At 31.1% G+C, this 16,740-nt stretch overlaps 1 protein-coding gene across 1 annotated transcript in view; it reads right to left on the minus strand.

Annotated features, from left to right (window-relative positions):
- The window catches only part of Nop60B (dyskerin pseudouridine synthase 1 Nop60B), a 50,204-nt gene extending 35,852 nt beyond the window's left edge, over nucleotides 1–14,352 (minus strand). Inside the window, exons 1-2 of the mRNA XM_035356691.2 lie at nucleotides 14,214–14,352; nucleotides 3,290–3,345 (exon numbers count right to left, since the gene is read on the minus strand). Coding sequence (XP_035212582.2) covers nucleotides 3,290–3,345; nucleotides 14,214–14,247 — 90 coding nt within the window. The 5' untranslated portion in view covers nucleotides 14,248–14,352. The remainder of the gene's footprint in view (nucleotides 1–3,289; nucleotides 3,346–14,213) is intronic.
- Nucleotides 14,353–16,740: the final 2,388 nt, after the last annotated feature.

A 16,740-nucleotide genomic window follows, 5' to 3' on the forward strand; every position in this document is an offset into this window, starting at 1 on the left:
TCCATATTTTAAATTCTGGCCATCCTGGGTGCTGTCAATTTTTACTTATTTCCCAAATAGAAAAATCTAATAATCGCTACAGTGACAACCACACTTAAAATTCTGGGATACTAAGAACCATCAAATCTGAGTCTGGTTAAATAGATCATATGTTTCCCCTCAGTAACTGTATACATGAGGAAAAATCAATGGAATTAACCATATACCCTTGTAAGTGCACTAGTAGTTTAAACAGCTAGTAGATGGAAGATTCAGGATCTGAAATCCAGTTATTGCTGATTTTTCAGATTTGAAGTATTCAGAAGCATCATATCCTTTACAGTATTTTTTAATATTCTTTTTTTTATATCTTAGTCAAGAGATGAATACAAATTATAATGTAATCTTCAAAATTTGACAAGAATGTCTCCTGATACTTATATACAGTCAAAAGTCATTAATCCGGACTCGTCGGGACTTTGGCGATTCCGGATTATAGATCATCAGTTTAAATCTCGTAAGATGGCATGCATAAATTATAAAATTAAAAATATGAAACCGTAATTTATGAAATAAAGAACAATTATGATATAACTGGTATCAAAATTTAAAAAAAAAAAAAAAAAAAAAACTTAATATTTATTTGTTTACTTTATTAAACATTTCTTTCAATGTAAGTTGTTTAAGTTCCTTCGTTTTATATGATAATACTTTCTCTTTAATTCTATAAACAGACATAATTTTTTGTTCAGTTACAAAGTTCCGCTGTTCAAGTTTTATAATTGCTGTGTCGGGAATATCGACTATTTGTCAATCGAAATTTTTTCGTTTTTAATAACCTCTGTGTCACGTTCTTCACTATCGGAAGTGAATTATAATGACGAGAAATTTGATTTGAATCATATCAAAGACGGAGTACATCGAGATGAAATACTACATTTAGTAAGGAATTATAAGCCAAATAAAATAAAAACATCTGCCCCGAAGCTAAGGATAGTGCTGACAAATCAACTTTCAATTCATTGTGTGCTGTGCCGTTCCCAACCCCCCCCCCCGCCGCAGAGCAGTGTGAAATTGATAAACAGATTTCAGAATGGTTAGATAAACAAAGGATATGCTTTTATCCATATTTTTCAGCAATTCCACTTTTTGTTTGATGGACATCGAAACATACTTTCGCTTTGTAGATCCTTTGGGAGCTCCAGCATCGGAAATTCTATTTGACATAATCGAAAGTTCAAGCTTACTTTTATAAAATTGCTGTAACAGTCTGCAAAAAATAATAAGCCAGATCCAATTTGAAGATTAAGGAACAACGCAATCTACAACATTAACTGAAATAGATAATTAGATAATTTTAGTTTATACCGTCCGTTATACATTAAACACGCATGCGTAAACATATTATGCACATGTGCAGCCGTAAAGGCCTCTGCAGATTGCAGTTAAGTTGATATGCAGTTAATGTCTCAGATTTCTGTGCATGCGTCAACACGACGCATGCGTAGAAGGTTTGTAGCTTTGAGGTCCGGATTATTGATCATTCTGGATTATGGGTATCCGAAGACTTTTGACTGTATAATATTGAATTTTCATTGATTCTTTTTTCTCCCTATATCCTATACAATGAACTTTTTATAGCACATATATTCTATATGCATTCAAAATTTTTTCCTGTATATGTTATGAAAATATTAGCTCAATCAATGCATATATTATAAATTATTTATTTATCATTGACCTAGGAAATAACAGTTTAGAAACGCTAAATATAACATATGAATGAAAAAATTTGTAAAAGAAGTTCAAAAGTGTACTGAAGAGTCATACAATCTTTTAAAGGAATTTTTTAACTTAAATGTTAAATAGAGCTTAAATTTCCAGAGTTTTAGATATAGTATAATAGTATCATTTCCAGTATAATAGATAATGATTCGCCAGGTTGGCATCAGTTCAACGATGTATCTATGTCAAATGTTTCGGTTTGAGATGTTGACGGCCAAGCAGATACGCAGCAAAGGACCCAAATTACTGATCGTACAAATTTATGCTAAAATGATTGTTTCTTCATTAACAAGGTATTTTATTTAGTGTCGAAGTGAAATTAAGAATCGGGAATCTCCAGATGTTTTATTATGCATGGAGGGGGGAAATTAAATGTGCATGCATAAAGCCTACAAGAAAAACTTTGTTAGTAGTTTTGAGGTCCGGATTTTAGATCATTCCAGATAATGGACGTCCGGATTTCAGACTTTGTACTGTATTTGTTTCTGAAATATTTATTCTTACAAAATTTTATATGTGATGTAAAATTTGATTTTTACAGCAATTAGTAATAGAACTTAAAAACCTTTAAAGAAGGGGAAATTATGAAATATTTACATTATTTCAGTCTTTTAAAAAATAATTATAACTTTATTTACAATTTAAAGTTTATTTCTGAATCTTTCCAGCAATTTTACTGTTTCCTCTACTACATCAGAAATTTCAAACGGAGTTTAAATAATGAGCAACAACTTAAGTCTGTAGAGAGAGTATTGGCAAGTTAGCCACAGTGATCCTGATTCTTCCTACTGGAGTGTTTTACTGCTTGGTGAATTAGCTTTTTCATTTGTCATTAGACGAAAAAGCACATTAACACAGGAGCCAGAGTCTTAATATTTTAATTCTGATTGCTAAATAAGTTGAACTACTATTGTATTTTTGGGCTGCATGCAGAAAGAATTATTTTTATTATTCACTTTAATTGTATCATTTTCTGATTATCTGCACTTCTGTTTCCAACATTTGGCAGATCTGCAGTATTTATGGTATAATTCTTAAGTACACATATACAACAGCCATACTTGACCAACAGAACACTAAAAAACCAAAAGGAAAAGACAGTTCTGAAGAAATTCTGAAAAACCCCAGCTGCACATTTATCCAGTAGCTGTAAAAATGTAAATATCAGCCATAAAGAATTTTTTCCCGTCCTCATAAAATTGTTGCCTCTTATAAAATGCTTCTTTTTATTATTATTTATGAATAAGACATAGCTAAGCCATAAAGATACCAAACAAACATTTTTGCCAATTCACACAATCATTAACGAGAGGTCAGCTTTTCATGGGAATGCAGATAATCAAAATGTATTATTGTAACTTCAGATTAAAATACGAATAAATAATGCACCTGTTGTTATTAGCTTATCTGTTAAGATTTAAAGATAATACAAGATGAAAATTTGTTTTCCAGTCCAATAAGGTTATCCAGCATTTATAATTAGTATAATTAAAGTGATTAAACTTAAAGCAATATTAGCACTTACTCCAAGAGATTTTGTTTTCTTTTTCTTCTTTTCACTTGATTTTGGTAATACTGTTTCTAGAAAATTAAATAATAATAAATAAATAAATATGAGTTTTAAAGAAATAAATAGGCATTAAGTAAATCAGTAAATTGTTTGAATGATCAGTAAAATGCTTCATTGCATGAAGTGCAACATTATCAGTTCTGATGAAATACTGTCGTTAACGGTGCACAACATTGCAGAATCATAGCTGGCTGGATGTGAAGGACCAAAGTAATAAGGAGTAGGCATTCAAACCTGGTGAAAAGAAAGAATGGTGAGAGAAAAGGATGAGGCTGTGTCAATTCTTGTGCATGCTTTTGATGTGCAGCTATGGTCTCTTGTAATGGGAAATTTTTCACACATGATTTTTCATTAGTAAGTTTGGTTATAATTTGAATAATTTTTATTGATCATTTGCCCTTTTACATTTTGGAGGTTGGTTATTAAATTCAGGTCAAGACGTCCTTGATGCCTTTTTTTCTTTTTAATTTTGATTTCATTTCGATTTCTGGTTTACTTAATTTTGAAAATTCATACAAGAGTTTATTTAAATTGCAAGACTTTCTGCCTAATTTCAGTAAGCCTTTCTGTTGTTTATAATTTGATTGATTTATTTGTATAACTGTGATGATTATAATTTGATCATTTATTTTAAAGTATATGATAGTGGTCTCAAAGTGGCGGTCCACGGGCTATATGTGGTTCTCAAAACAATTTTATGTGGCCTGCAAGATTTTAATTATTTGAAGTCAGAGTTTACATTATTTCCATTACCATTTAAAACACCTGAATAATGCATCAGAAAATCTGTAAATGGAGCTAATTTACTATTTTAATTAAATATCTATGACTATGATTTATTAGATTTGAAGATAAGTATTTTGTTAAATGGTTAAGATTTACATTTGAAGATATGAAATTTGTTAATTGTTAACAAAATCTATATCTTTAAATGTAAATCTTAGTCATAGATTTGAAGATACAGATGTAAATCTTAGTCATAGATTTGAAGATACCGATATTGTTAACATTTATTCATATCGGTCAAAAAAATAAACAAGTTCAGTGAGTTTTTGTGGAAAGAATAATCTCTTCCAGCATTTTACCACAGTTTAAAATGAATAAGAAAAAAATCTGGTGTGGATACCACATGACTTCCTTGTACAACCTATTAAATTATACACATTTTTTGCAGCATTTAATTGAAACTTATTTCCTCAAATTATTGTAAATTAATTAAGAATTTCAAGGCAAGCTGAAAATGACATTAAAAAATTGCAAATTTTGAAATAAAATACCGCAGTCAACTTTTGTCTATGGAAGTCGAACTTTGTAATTTTATTTTTCCATAATGAGTATAAAAGTTTTCGAAATAAAGAAATCAGGAGACTACATTGAAAGTTAAATTTCATTATTTGTTCAAAATTTATTTTTTAATTTGACTTTTCCAAAACATGAATATCTTTGTCACTTAAAACACTTCTATAACTGAAAGTATATGACTATAACCAACATCTGAGAAAAAGGCCAGCTAAGGACTTTTAAACTGAGTCAGGGGATGGGTATATATATAATATGTAAGATATAATAAAATACGATGGCTGCTTTAAGAATGATTGGTGACCTTATAATTAACTATTCTAGATTTGGTATTCTCCCCCTTAAATTCATCTATTCTCCTAAATTCAAGATCTTTCCATGTTACATAACAACCTAAAATTAACCAATCATAGTACACATCACACATGCTTCTGCATTTACTCAGTATAAATACTGCTTTGAAAAACAAATACGTCATTCCTTTTCCTAGCTTCCGCATCCGGACATCTGCACGCTGCTATGATTTTTTTGGTGAAAACTTTGGTGGCCAATCTTCTGATGGCAGCCTTTTTTTTTTTTTTTTTTTTTTTTTTTTCTGGGGGGGGGGAGAGTTTATTTTTGTTTTCACAATGATAATCTTGTTTCCCCCTCCTGTTTTGGGCTTTCATATTTCTGATATAAGTTTTTCTAAATAAAAATGCTTTATCTTTACGAAAGTTACATGCAAAATTGCTTCAAAATCCCTATTAACTGAAATTACGATCAACATTTTTCCATGAAATAGCACACACATGTATATATGTGTTAATATTCAAAAGCAAGAAATCTGCTTTTGAATGATAAATTCATATATAGTACCTGTAGATAATTTTTTGTATAAATTAGAATTTTGAATTAAAATGCAACAAAATGACTGTGAATCTTTGAAACCCGGAAAAAGAATGAATATGAAAAATGTTTAATAGCTAAGAAGTATATATATTTATTCTATGCATGCATCTATATACTCATCTTGTATATATAACTTTCTGAGTATGAAATATATACATGCATATAAAGTAATAAATAAAATATATCAAAAATTAAGATTGGAAAAAGAAAGAATTTCTATAAATTATCCATTATGAAAATTTATCTAAGAAACTGTAATGAAAACATTTAACCCATTAACTGCCAAATTTTTATTTCATCAATTTTTATTTTATTTCTCACAGTTTACATCTAAAAAATAAGAAAAACATGTTTTTCTCAAAAATGTGTCATTTTTTTTTTTCAGAAATTTTAAATTTAAGTCCAATCCCCAAATGGGTATCATGGCTGATATTATCTACTTTTAATGCCAGCTTTCAAAACAGTCTACGTGTAATCCATCATTACATTTTCCACTTTGTTTTCTTGCATTTGTTTTGCACACTACACATATCCTTTGTTTATCCTTTTCGGTCCGTTCAATATAATGATTACCAGATGTTCTGATAACAGTAGGAACATGATTAATTGATGCTTTAGTGAAAGAATTCCTTCCACCTTTTTTTGCATCTGAAGAGTTCTGAAGATTAAGCAAGATATCCTCTAGCAACCATTCTCCTAAAATCTAGCAATGGAATTTCATCATTTGTAATACAATACAGTGCATGGGCGTAAACCAGTGTTATGTCGATGGCATTAGTAAGCAATGGAAAATACCATTTCCCCCCTTATTCTGATTCTGTATTTTTGAACATTCCAATCCATCTTGTCTACTCCACCCATGTATTTGTTATATTCTGATACAGTCAAAAGTCTTTAATTCGGACTCGTCGGGACTTTGGCGATTCCGGATTATCAATTTTTCTGGATTATAGATCATCAGTTTAAATCTGGTAAGATGGCATGCAGAAATTATAAAATTAAAAATATGAAACCGTAATTTATAAAATAATGAGCAATCATGATCTAAAGGGTATCAAAATTTACAAAAAAAGAAGCTTAATATTCGTTTGTTTACTTTATTAAACATTTCTTTCAACGTGCGCATGCGTAAACCATACCTTACGCATAGCCGAAATTAGAAAATTGCAACCAGAAAACTATTTGATTTGTATTCGTGATATTTATAATGACGAGGAATTTGATTTAAATCATATCAAAGACGGACTACATCGAGATTAAATACTACATTCAGTAAGGAATTATAAGCCGAATAAAATAAAAACATCTGCCCTGAAGATAACGATAGTGCCGACAGATCAACTTCCAGTTCATTGCGCGTCGCAACATCCCCCCCCCTGCACAGAGCAGCGTGAAATTGATAAACAGATTTCGGAACGGTTAGATAAACAAAGGATATGCCTTTATCCATTTTTTGTAGCAATTCGTTTTTTGTTTGATGGACATCGAAGCATACTTTCGTTTTCTAGATCCTTTCGGAGCTCCAGCATCGGAAATTCTATTTGACATAATCGAAAGTTCAAGCTTACTTTTCTAAAATTGCTCTTACAGTCTGCAAAAAATAATAAGCCGGATCCAATTCGAAGATTAAGGAACAACGAATCATCAACATTAACTGAAATAGATAATTAGATAATTTTAGCTGATACCGTCCGTTATACATTAAACGCGCACGCGAAAACGTATTCTGCGCTTGCGCAGACGCATATGTGCAGTCGTAAATGTCTTACGCGCACGCATAAAACGCCTATGCACATGCGCAGAAAGATTTTAGCTTTGAGGTCCGGATTATAGATCATTCCGGATTATGGGTGTCCGAATTAACGACTTTTGACTGTATCAGTTTGGGTTGTGGTACTTGAATATCTTTCTTCTCTGTTCTACTCCATCGCTTCACCTCTGATATTGGTGATTGATCGATAGTTTCATGATTAGACAGAAGCCTTACACAACTGTTGTCATTCCACATGATAGCTAAAATTTCATTACGGGAATCAAATATGTAGTCATATGGCCCGCGTTCTTTTTTCCTTATATCTTTGTCTGTTGCAATAGGGCATTTGTTCATTCTGTTGAATCGAACAGTTTCTGTTGCTCTAACGTCAATGTCCTGCAAATGTTTCATCAGAGAAAATCCTGTGAAAAAATTGTCGAAGTAAACTTTATGAGCATTTGGTGTCTGAAGAATAGATACCATCTGAAAGACAACAGATGTCCCAAGCCCACTGATGCTTTCATCATCTCCTAATTTCTTTGATTTGCCTTCATACACTTGAGTCTGATAACAATATCCAGTCTGTGAACAACAGATAGCCCTTTGTTTGAACCCAAACCGTACTGGCTTACCACGTATAAATCGTCTGAGGTAGTGATGTCCATAGTAACGAACCATTTGTTCGTCAATGTTCAAACTTTCAGAAAACAGTTTCATTATCAAAAGGTATTTCAAAACTTTCCAACGGGGAATTTCCCCTGAGTTTTCTAATGACATCATTTTGCCTTGTCTCTATAACGTCAGAATTTGCATATAGTTTCGAGTACTTAGGTTGCTTCTTTTTCGAATTGGAAGTCAATACTTCTTTTCTCTTTTTAGCAGGTGGTAAGCCGGTACCTTTTGTTACTTCATTTGCTGAAGATTCAGTTGCATTCACTAAAACATTTTCCTCAAATCCTGCCACACGGTGAATTACAACACACCCGGGAACATCAAGTGGTTCTTCATCATCAATTACGTTGTCATCCATGTCCTCATTATCTGAAATCTAATCAACCCGCTCTGTGGGAATTTCTACAATATCTATGGGGCTATTATCGTCAACATCGTCAGATGCAAAAAAATCATCAGAATTTACAATTTCTTCTATTTCTTTTAAAGAAAGATATCTTTTACGCGACATTTTCTGGGAAAAAAAGAAAAACAGTTGTTTTTACAATTTTAGTCAGTATCAGACATAATCCCCAAATGGGGATCGATATATCTACGTTCATTGTATCCATCCAAATTACAGTATGAGGATAAATAATATATAAATACATTAATTACTTACCAATGATCAAGGGAAATTCAGTACAACAAAAATAATTATTCCTATGTAACTTTTTTGTGCTTTGAAAATAACCGTATTATTTTTCTCGTGAAAAGTAATGAGACAGCAAGAAAAACAAACTCGTGAGCTCAACTAACTGAGTACACGTGTTTGTTTAAGATTTCTACCTTAATTGCAAGCTTCAGGAAAGCATGACCACTCGTAAGAGACCACACAGGTGCAGCATGATGTCACAATGTATACAAATGTAGACAATCCCCATATGGGGATCATGGCAGGCAATGGTTTAAAATGATTGGAAATACCTAATTAAATTAGTTTTAAAATGCAGTTTATTTGCATGCACATTTATTTGTACTAACAGCTTACTGCGAAATCTTATTAAAGCATAGTGTAAAAAAAAACTTAAATTAATTAAAAAAAGGGCTGAAAATCCCTTAGTCGCTAAAAACATATAACTAATTTGGCACAGATCAATGTATTTGAATTGTTATCTTAAAACACTGTTTCACAAAATAATGTTGTCATGCAGTAGTATTAAAGCATACACAACATATGCAACAGTATTAAAGTACAAATATGTATGTACATATTAAAGTTACTGAAATAATAAAAAATACTGAACTTACCTAATCTTCTTTAGAGTCCTTAGTGTATGGTGAGTACACTTTTAAAATTGATTCAATGAAATATTTTAATGATTATTTTCCCTCTGTTTTTCCAGCAAGCATGCTCAGCTAAATAAAATCCAAAGTTTTCTTATCATAATATCTTGGGATGACACTATTAATGTCATCCGATATGCCTTCAATCGTATTCTTATGCACACCTGTCTCAGGATCTGTGAAATAATAGTCATGGTTAACAGCAAGAGGTTGAAAACCTTCATCCTACAAACAGGTGCAGAATTTCCAGCAATCGGATATTTTTGTAGTGCTTGGTAGAATATACTGCTTAATAAAACTTAATAAGCAGTCTTTACTTCTATCTAGCACAGCCTCAAAAAACACTTACTGCTTTCTCATTTAATACCATCAAACATCCATTTTCCTTTAACTCCTCTGCATCCCTTATAAATACGCTTGTCAAACTTATTTTAATCAATTTCAACAACTACATCCATATCACCAAACATGCGCATATCATTCTCACAAAATTCCATGGGCACACTTCTCTGCAAAAAAAAATTTCAATCAGCCACTGTGCTAATTCTATTATCTAAATCTGAAAACTAGTAGTCAACTGGCAGCTAATTAACACAATAATACGAAATCAACATACTAAGTACACTCGCACTCTATTTAACAAAATGTCTAGTTCATGAGAAATCTTACATTGCCATTCAAACTTAAACATAGTATCCTTCCTTACGCATAATCTCATTTCAGTCTTACATGTTCTATATTCATACTTATTTGCAATCAAGCCCACTCTCATGCACTATTCAAGCAGCTGTCTGGGATTATCAGGTAAGTTTTTTCATAACTTAGAATTTATTATTGAGAATGCCACAAGATAGAATACAAACGTAGAGCACAAGTCACACAACAGTACTACTTTATACGTAGTACAAAATGAAAGTAAACTGCTGTAAATACTCTTGCAAATTTCCTCGCTTTTGGAATACAGAACTAGGATAAGTGTCCCAGGATGTCTGATTTGTTTGTAGATGTATTTCTGATTTGTCCATGACAAAATAAACTCGACTGGAGCTATGCATTTTTCAAATTAATGCTGAGTCTCACCTCCCAGCATTTATTGCCAAACAAATTGTTGCCAAAGCTGCCAGACAAATTGTTGTCAAAACACATGTTACCATATTCCAAAGATCACCCAGAATTTCTGTTAAGGACAGACATATCCAATTTGACTGCTAATTCTTTTACCAAACCCATTAAGGTTTTCAGTATTTTTAACTAAATTCAGCATGTGCATATTTTTGTGAAAAACTGACATGTCTCAGAAGTTTTTCAAATAATTTCAAATCAGATCTTTGCCTACAGTCAACCAATGGTTACAGATCAGTCTGTATTGCCCAAGATTATTCAATAGCATTATTTTAAACAATTTTCAACTTTTTCTATGTGTTCTCAAAATGCAGTAACCAAGTGCTTAACTCCATTTTTAATGACAGGTCTGATGTTGGACTTAAAGGTAGTGCCTTTGAGTACTTTTTAGGACTTAATATCCGGATTGGAAATTAACTGACGTGAATGTTTACTAATTGCCAAATTTTTATGTGAATTTTTTATAAACGTATCCAGAATACTGTGTTCTTAATATAATACCAATGGCACATAATTTCATTACCAGTACCTGTATAGAACAAATATTCAAATAGTATAATGAAGATGCTAGTGCTTGACAGGTTTTTTTTACAATGAAACTGCTACCGTGACTATTTCAAATATTTGCAGCATTTAAATTCTACTAGGTTTAATACAGTAGCGAGGAAAAAAATACACGTCACACACACAGAGAATCTCCGTGCAGCAGTCTAACTACTCTTCACTTTGGACTAGCAATTAATTTCCAATAATTACAGTATTCTCTTGAGCAGCAAATGGTTGATCTTTACATTATGGTAACTTGGCGATTTTTTGGCGAAAATTTGGCGACCAACTCTCCTACAGCAAGCCTCTATTTTTTTTTCCCCACCGCCATTTTGTCTTCACGAAGTAAATACATGTTTCTTTTCTTTTTATCTCCTGAACACTTCTTCCAACAATCTACTAGCCGAATTACACTTATGCTAGAAATTTTATCTAACAAAACTGCTTAATCATGACAAATATTCACTGCAAAATTAGGAAAAACTGCACAATACCATCCTCCTTACGCATTTTTCAAAATAATACATACACATAAACCATGTACACGGCGACTTATTTTTACTTAAAAAAACATCCCAGAATTGCACAAAAATGGCATTGCGCACACTCTTCACTATATCCATGTTCACTGCTTTTTTCTCATAAATTACAAAAATTTCACAAAAATACATGACAATTTTCTCAATCTTTAAACCCGGTAAAAAGAACATATATGAAATTACCTGATCGCGAAAAAGTATTTACCCTTTACAAATATGAACATTTCCACATATAAAATAAATAAAATATCCAAAAACTTTTACCTCTAAATCATCTATTACATTATACACGTCACCAACGAATTCATACCGCAAGCATTACAAATACTTAGTATCAAATATTTAAATTACTTCCATGCACGTTTATTTCAACTTAAACGTATACCAAATTCCTACAAGCATAAAATTCACAAAATAACTATCATTTCATTAAAATATCACTGAACCATGTACACGTCGACTTATTTTTACTTAAAAAAACATCCCAGAATTGCACAAAAATGGCATTGCGCACACTCTTCACTATATCCATGTACACTGCTTTTTTCTCATAAATTAAAAAAAATTTCACGAAAATACATGACAATTTTCTCAATCTTTAAACCTGGTAAAAAGAACATATATGAAATTACATGATCGCGAAAAAGTATTTACCCTTTACAAATATCAACATTTCCACATATAAAATAAATAGAATACCCAAAAACTTTTACCTCTAAATCATCTATTACATTATACACCTCACCAACGAATTCATACCGCAAGCATTACAAATACTTAATATCAAATATTTAAATTATTTCCATGCACGTTTATTTCAACTTAAACGTATACCAAATTCCTACAAACATAAAATTCACAAAATAACTATCATTTCATTAAAATATAATTAAATTCAAAAACACTACTTAAAATATAAATGAGCACATACATTAAATTAATAAAAATTACCTTACAATCCTAATTACTTTAAACTAAATCATTGCTAATAACAATTTTCCCAATAATACCAAATTCCTTTCCACCTTACATTTACAACAATGCATAAAAATAATATCCTCAAATAATTAAAAATACTAACTTACCTAATCTTCTTCAGAATCTTGATTACGTGGCGGATACACTTTTCTTCCTTCTGTTTCAGAATCTTTAAAATCATACTTATCTTTCAAAGCAAGATACCAGGTAAAATAAATAACATAATAAAACATCTTTATTTCTCTCTCGCACAACCTTAAAAAACATTTATTACTATCCTTTTCAATACCACTAAATACCCATTTCGAATTCACTTTAGTTACGGCCATGGGATCCAAAAATTCACAAACACTATTTCACACAACACAGAATAAAGCCAAATAAAAAATTGCCAGATTTTTTCCCGATTAAAGAACAGTAATTCGTCCATTAATATCACATGACATATCCCATGATCTCTCATTTCCCTCACACAAAATAATGCGTAATCAGAACTGAATACTACTCACATTCTTAACAAAGTCTAACTAACCTAATCTTCTTCCGAATCTTCCTTACATGGTGGATACACTTTTATTATGGATTCAATAAAATTACTGAACAATTTTTTTTCCGAATTTGATAGAATTTGATAAAAGAAAAATTCTCTTTATCACATCTACAATTCACTTTAGACAGCGCCATACAATCCCAAAATTATTCAACCCTACTTCACACAACACACAATGAAGTTTAATACAAAATAATATACATCCACAGATACTTGTCCAAATTCCCCCCTTTTCCGATTAAAGAACCGTAATTCGTCCATTAATATCACATGACATATCCCATGATCTCTCATTTCCCCCACACAAAATAATGCGTAATCGGAACTGAGTACTGCTCACATTATTACCAAAGTCCCAGGTAGTAACCTTTATCGCCTCCAAAATGTCGCCAAACTACCAGTTACCATATTGTAAAGATCAACCCAGCAAATTTATAAATAATTTAAATGCATTAATTTGCCTTATCTCCATAATTAAAATATAATTATTGTTTGTCATGAAATCGATAAGTATAATTATATTCTTCCCATTTCTCCCAGGAGAAACAAGATTGTGGTTTAAAATGGACAAGCTTATATTTTACACAACAAACTGGAATAAGACACACAAAGTAGTGCAATACATTTTCCATTTAAACACCTCCAAATGTATTAATATTCAAATATTAGGTTATTTCACTGAATATTTTATACGATTCGTGTCGGTGTTATCTATTATTGCTGAAAATATTAGAAGGGAGTGCTCCACAAGTTTTGTTACAGAGTAGTTTTATAAATCATCTATTGCTGTGCATATCTGTGTACGTACATACTTTAAAAACGTTACAGAAAATTAAACTGTTTTCACCGATACTTCTTTCTGGAACTAAAATAACAATCAATTATAACAAAATATAATGACAAATATCTCCTCACTAATTTTCAGCTACTGCTAAATATTTTTGAAAATTATTCGGTAAGACAAAACTGAATACTTTTAATGAAATCAAAACATATATATGCAACAAAACATTTATAGCGAATTCTTGAAAATATTTTTAAAGAAATTTGCATCAATTTGTGTACGTACACACATATATTACGAAGTATCTTTTAATGCACACAATCAGCAATACGTAACGTACATAGGAATGCACATTTACATAAATTCAGCTATGTAAGTTAATTCATTGAAAAGTTGATGGCAAGTCAATATCTACATACCCTGATGTAATCCTAATACCTCGCAAGCTTCCATTGTTATAAATTATAATATTAAAAAAAACCACGTGTAGCCGGTCACATTTACAAACACATGGATGGAGACAAACCTTTCAATGTTGCCAAATAGAATTTAAGTTAGATTTTCGTAAATACAACCTCTGTTGCCAATTTAGCAGTTCTAATGCTATATCTACAATTTTTCTGAACCTTTATGATCATGAAATTTTGAATTTAGCAGTAAAATATGGCTCCTTTTTAAATTTATTTTACATTTTTAGGTCTCTGAAATTATTTATAAGTAATGCTTAGTTTTCTCTCTAATTACATGCACACCTCAGATGTTTCTGAAAAGTCAATTTTCTATCAAGAATGACTCCTAGATATCCTAGATTATCTAGGAGTCATTCTTGATAGGTTTTCTGCAGCTTGAAAGAGAGACCGACTTACTCTGATTAATGTAAGAATTTCAACGTTTATCTTTTTACTTGCATTAATTGCTTCTGAAATTCTCAACTTTGTTTTTCACACTCAAGCTGAGCAATTTTCCTAATGTTAAATAAAGAGTATCATAAAACTTTTTCTCTGAGCTTTTTATACGTTCTTTTATTCCGGATGACATTTTGTTTTCCTACAGTCTAGTCTGATGACCTTTAGTTTTAGTTGCAATTGAGGGAAAGGATAATTTTTTCCTGCTCCTTGAATTTAAGAATGCGTATGAACGGGGAACCGACTTCCCTTTTATTTATTAATTTATTTTTGTTAAAGAAATTTCAATAATTAGATACTTAGATTTATAAATTTAATCCCTCTCGCAAGGATGATTGTTTGCTCCATAAAAATCAATACCATTTCTAAAGCTTAACTTGCACATCCATGATTTATTGCCAGGTGTCTTTCTTTTATTACATTTTTTGGCTGTATGAATGTTGCAGTCTTTAGTGAAAGTTTTTCAAATGGTTTCTATCAATCACTTCGCGTATTTTTCAAGGTGATTATTGATTACTTCGTAATGATAGCGATTTACTCCAATTATTTAGTACTTTTATCTGAGGCTTCACTGTGCTTTCTAACTACTTGATATTTACAATGAAAGCAGCTGCTTATAGATAGCTCTCTCTCTCTCTTTTCTTTTCTTTTTTTTTTTTTTTTTTTTTTTTTCTGGGAATTATCGGGATTACTGAGGCAAGCGGCTGCACGTTCGCAACACTCCGTAAAAAAGTGAAAAAAAAATTCCTTTTCCCTTAGTAATTATCAATTAAATTACTTTGAAATGGTGTTTTTTCTACAAAACCTATTCCTTTTCAAAGAATTTCCGCTCCGATGTTGACGAGAATAAAACAGCGGACAATGTGAGGAAATACTACGAAAGCCTGGAATTTTAAGATAAGTACCTTTCTTTCATCTAAACTAAATCAAATTTCTATAAATAAGTGCCTTTAATTCAATAAATTTTAATTTTTCATGATTTTAGCATTAAATTGAAATTGCTCATTGCTTGTGGCTTCCTTTGTGAATCAATTCCAAACAGACGCTAACTTTATCAGTTCACGTCTGTCACCACCTACAAAGCCCCCTTATCTTGTTTTGAGGAATTTCGTGAGAGGAAAAATTGGGGATTTGGGGCATCGCGTTACTTCTCTCTCAGATCTTTTTTCCCCTTTTTTTTTAGGTCGTTTACATATATTTTTGCCTTTAAATAATATCACACCTCACCGTTTTTTTTTTTCCTCATACTGTTCCTTGCTATCTGTTAAATGTCCAAATGTAAGGGATGGATTATTCTTCATTGCCTTAAATAAATTCTTAGAACTATGAGTTTATATAAATAACAGTGAGCCTCAATGAGTTAAACTAGCATTAATTAACTAGTAATAAATTATGATAGTAAAATAATTAAACTTGTAATAAATTATGATAGTAAAATAATTAAACTTGTAATAAATTATGATAGTTAAATTAATAAATACTATGTTTAATTTATGTTTTTAATATATATACTCTGTAATTTACACAGACATATATATATGGTTGTGGTCTTGTATTGTGTATATGTATATATATATATATATATATATATATATGGTTGTGGTCTTGTATTGTGTATCGGTTCTATGTTCTTTGTCTGCTGCTGTTTTTTGAAAAATATATGAAAATGTTTTGAACGAAAATAACATAAGTTAGTTTAGTTAAATTAATATATACTTTTGTCTGATGTTATGGGTCTTTTGCTGTTATGTCTCAGGATGCAAGCATACATACTTTGTTTTCCATGCTAAATACCTTGATACGAAGCATTTTAACACTATCATTTTTTTTCCAGTATCACATCTATTCAGCATAACCAAACACACTCACTACACACACACACACACGCCTGTGAGTCACTATTTACTGTAAATGAAGACAACTTCTTTTCCTTTTTACTACACTTATGGACACAATCGTATTTTAGAACATTTTCTACTTTTCCTTTTCTTTCTATAGGCCCTTTTTTTCCCCTCTTAATTTTTGGGCAATTTATTTTAAA

The sequence above is a fragment of the Stegodyphus dumicola genome, chromosome 4 (assembly GCF_044657685.1).
Source record: "Stegodyphus dumicola isolate Sdum_Otavi_A_Nest chromosome 4, ASM4465768v1".
Classification (NCBI taxonomy): domain Eukaryota; kingdom Metazoa; phylum Arthropoda; class Arachnida; order Araneae; family Eresidae; genus Stegodyphus; species Stegodyphus dumicola.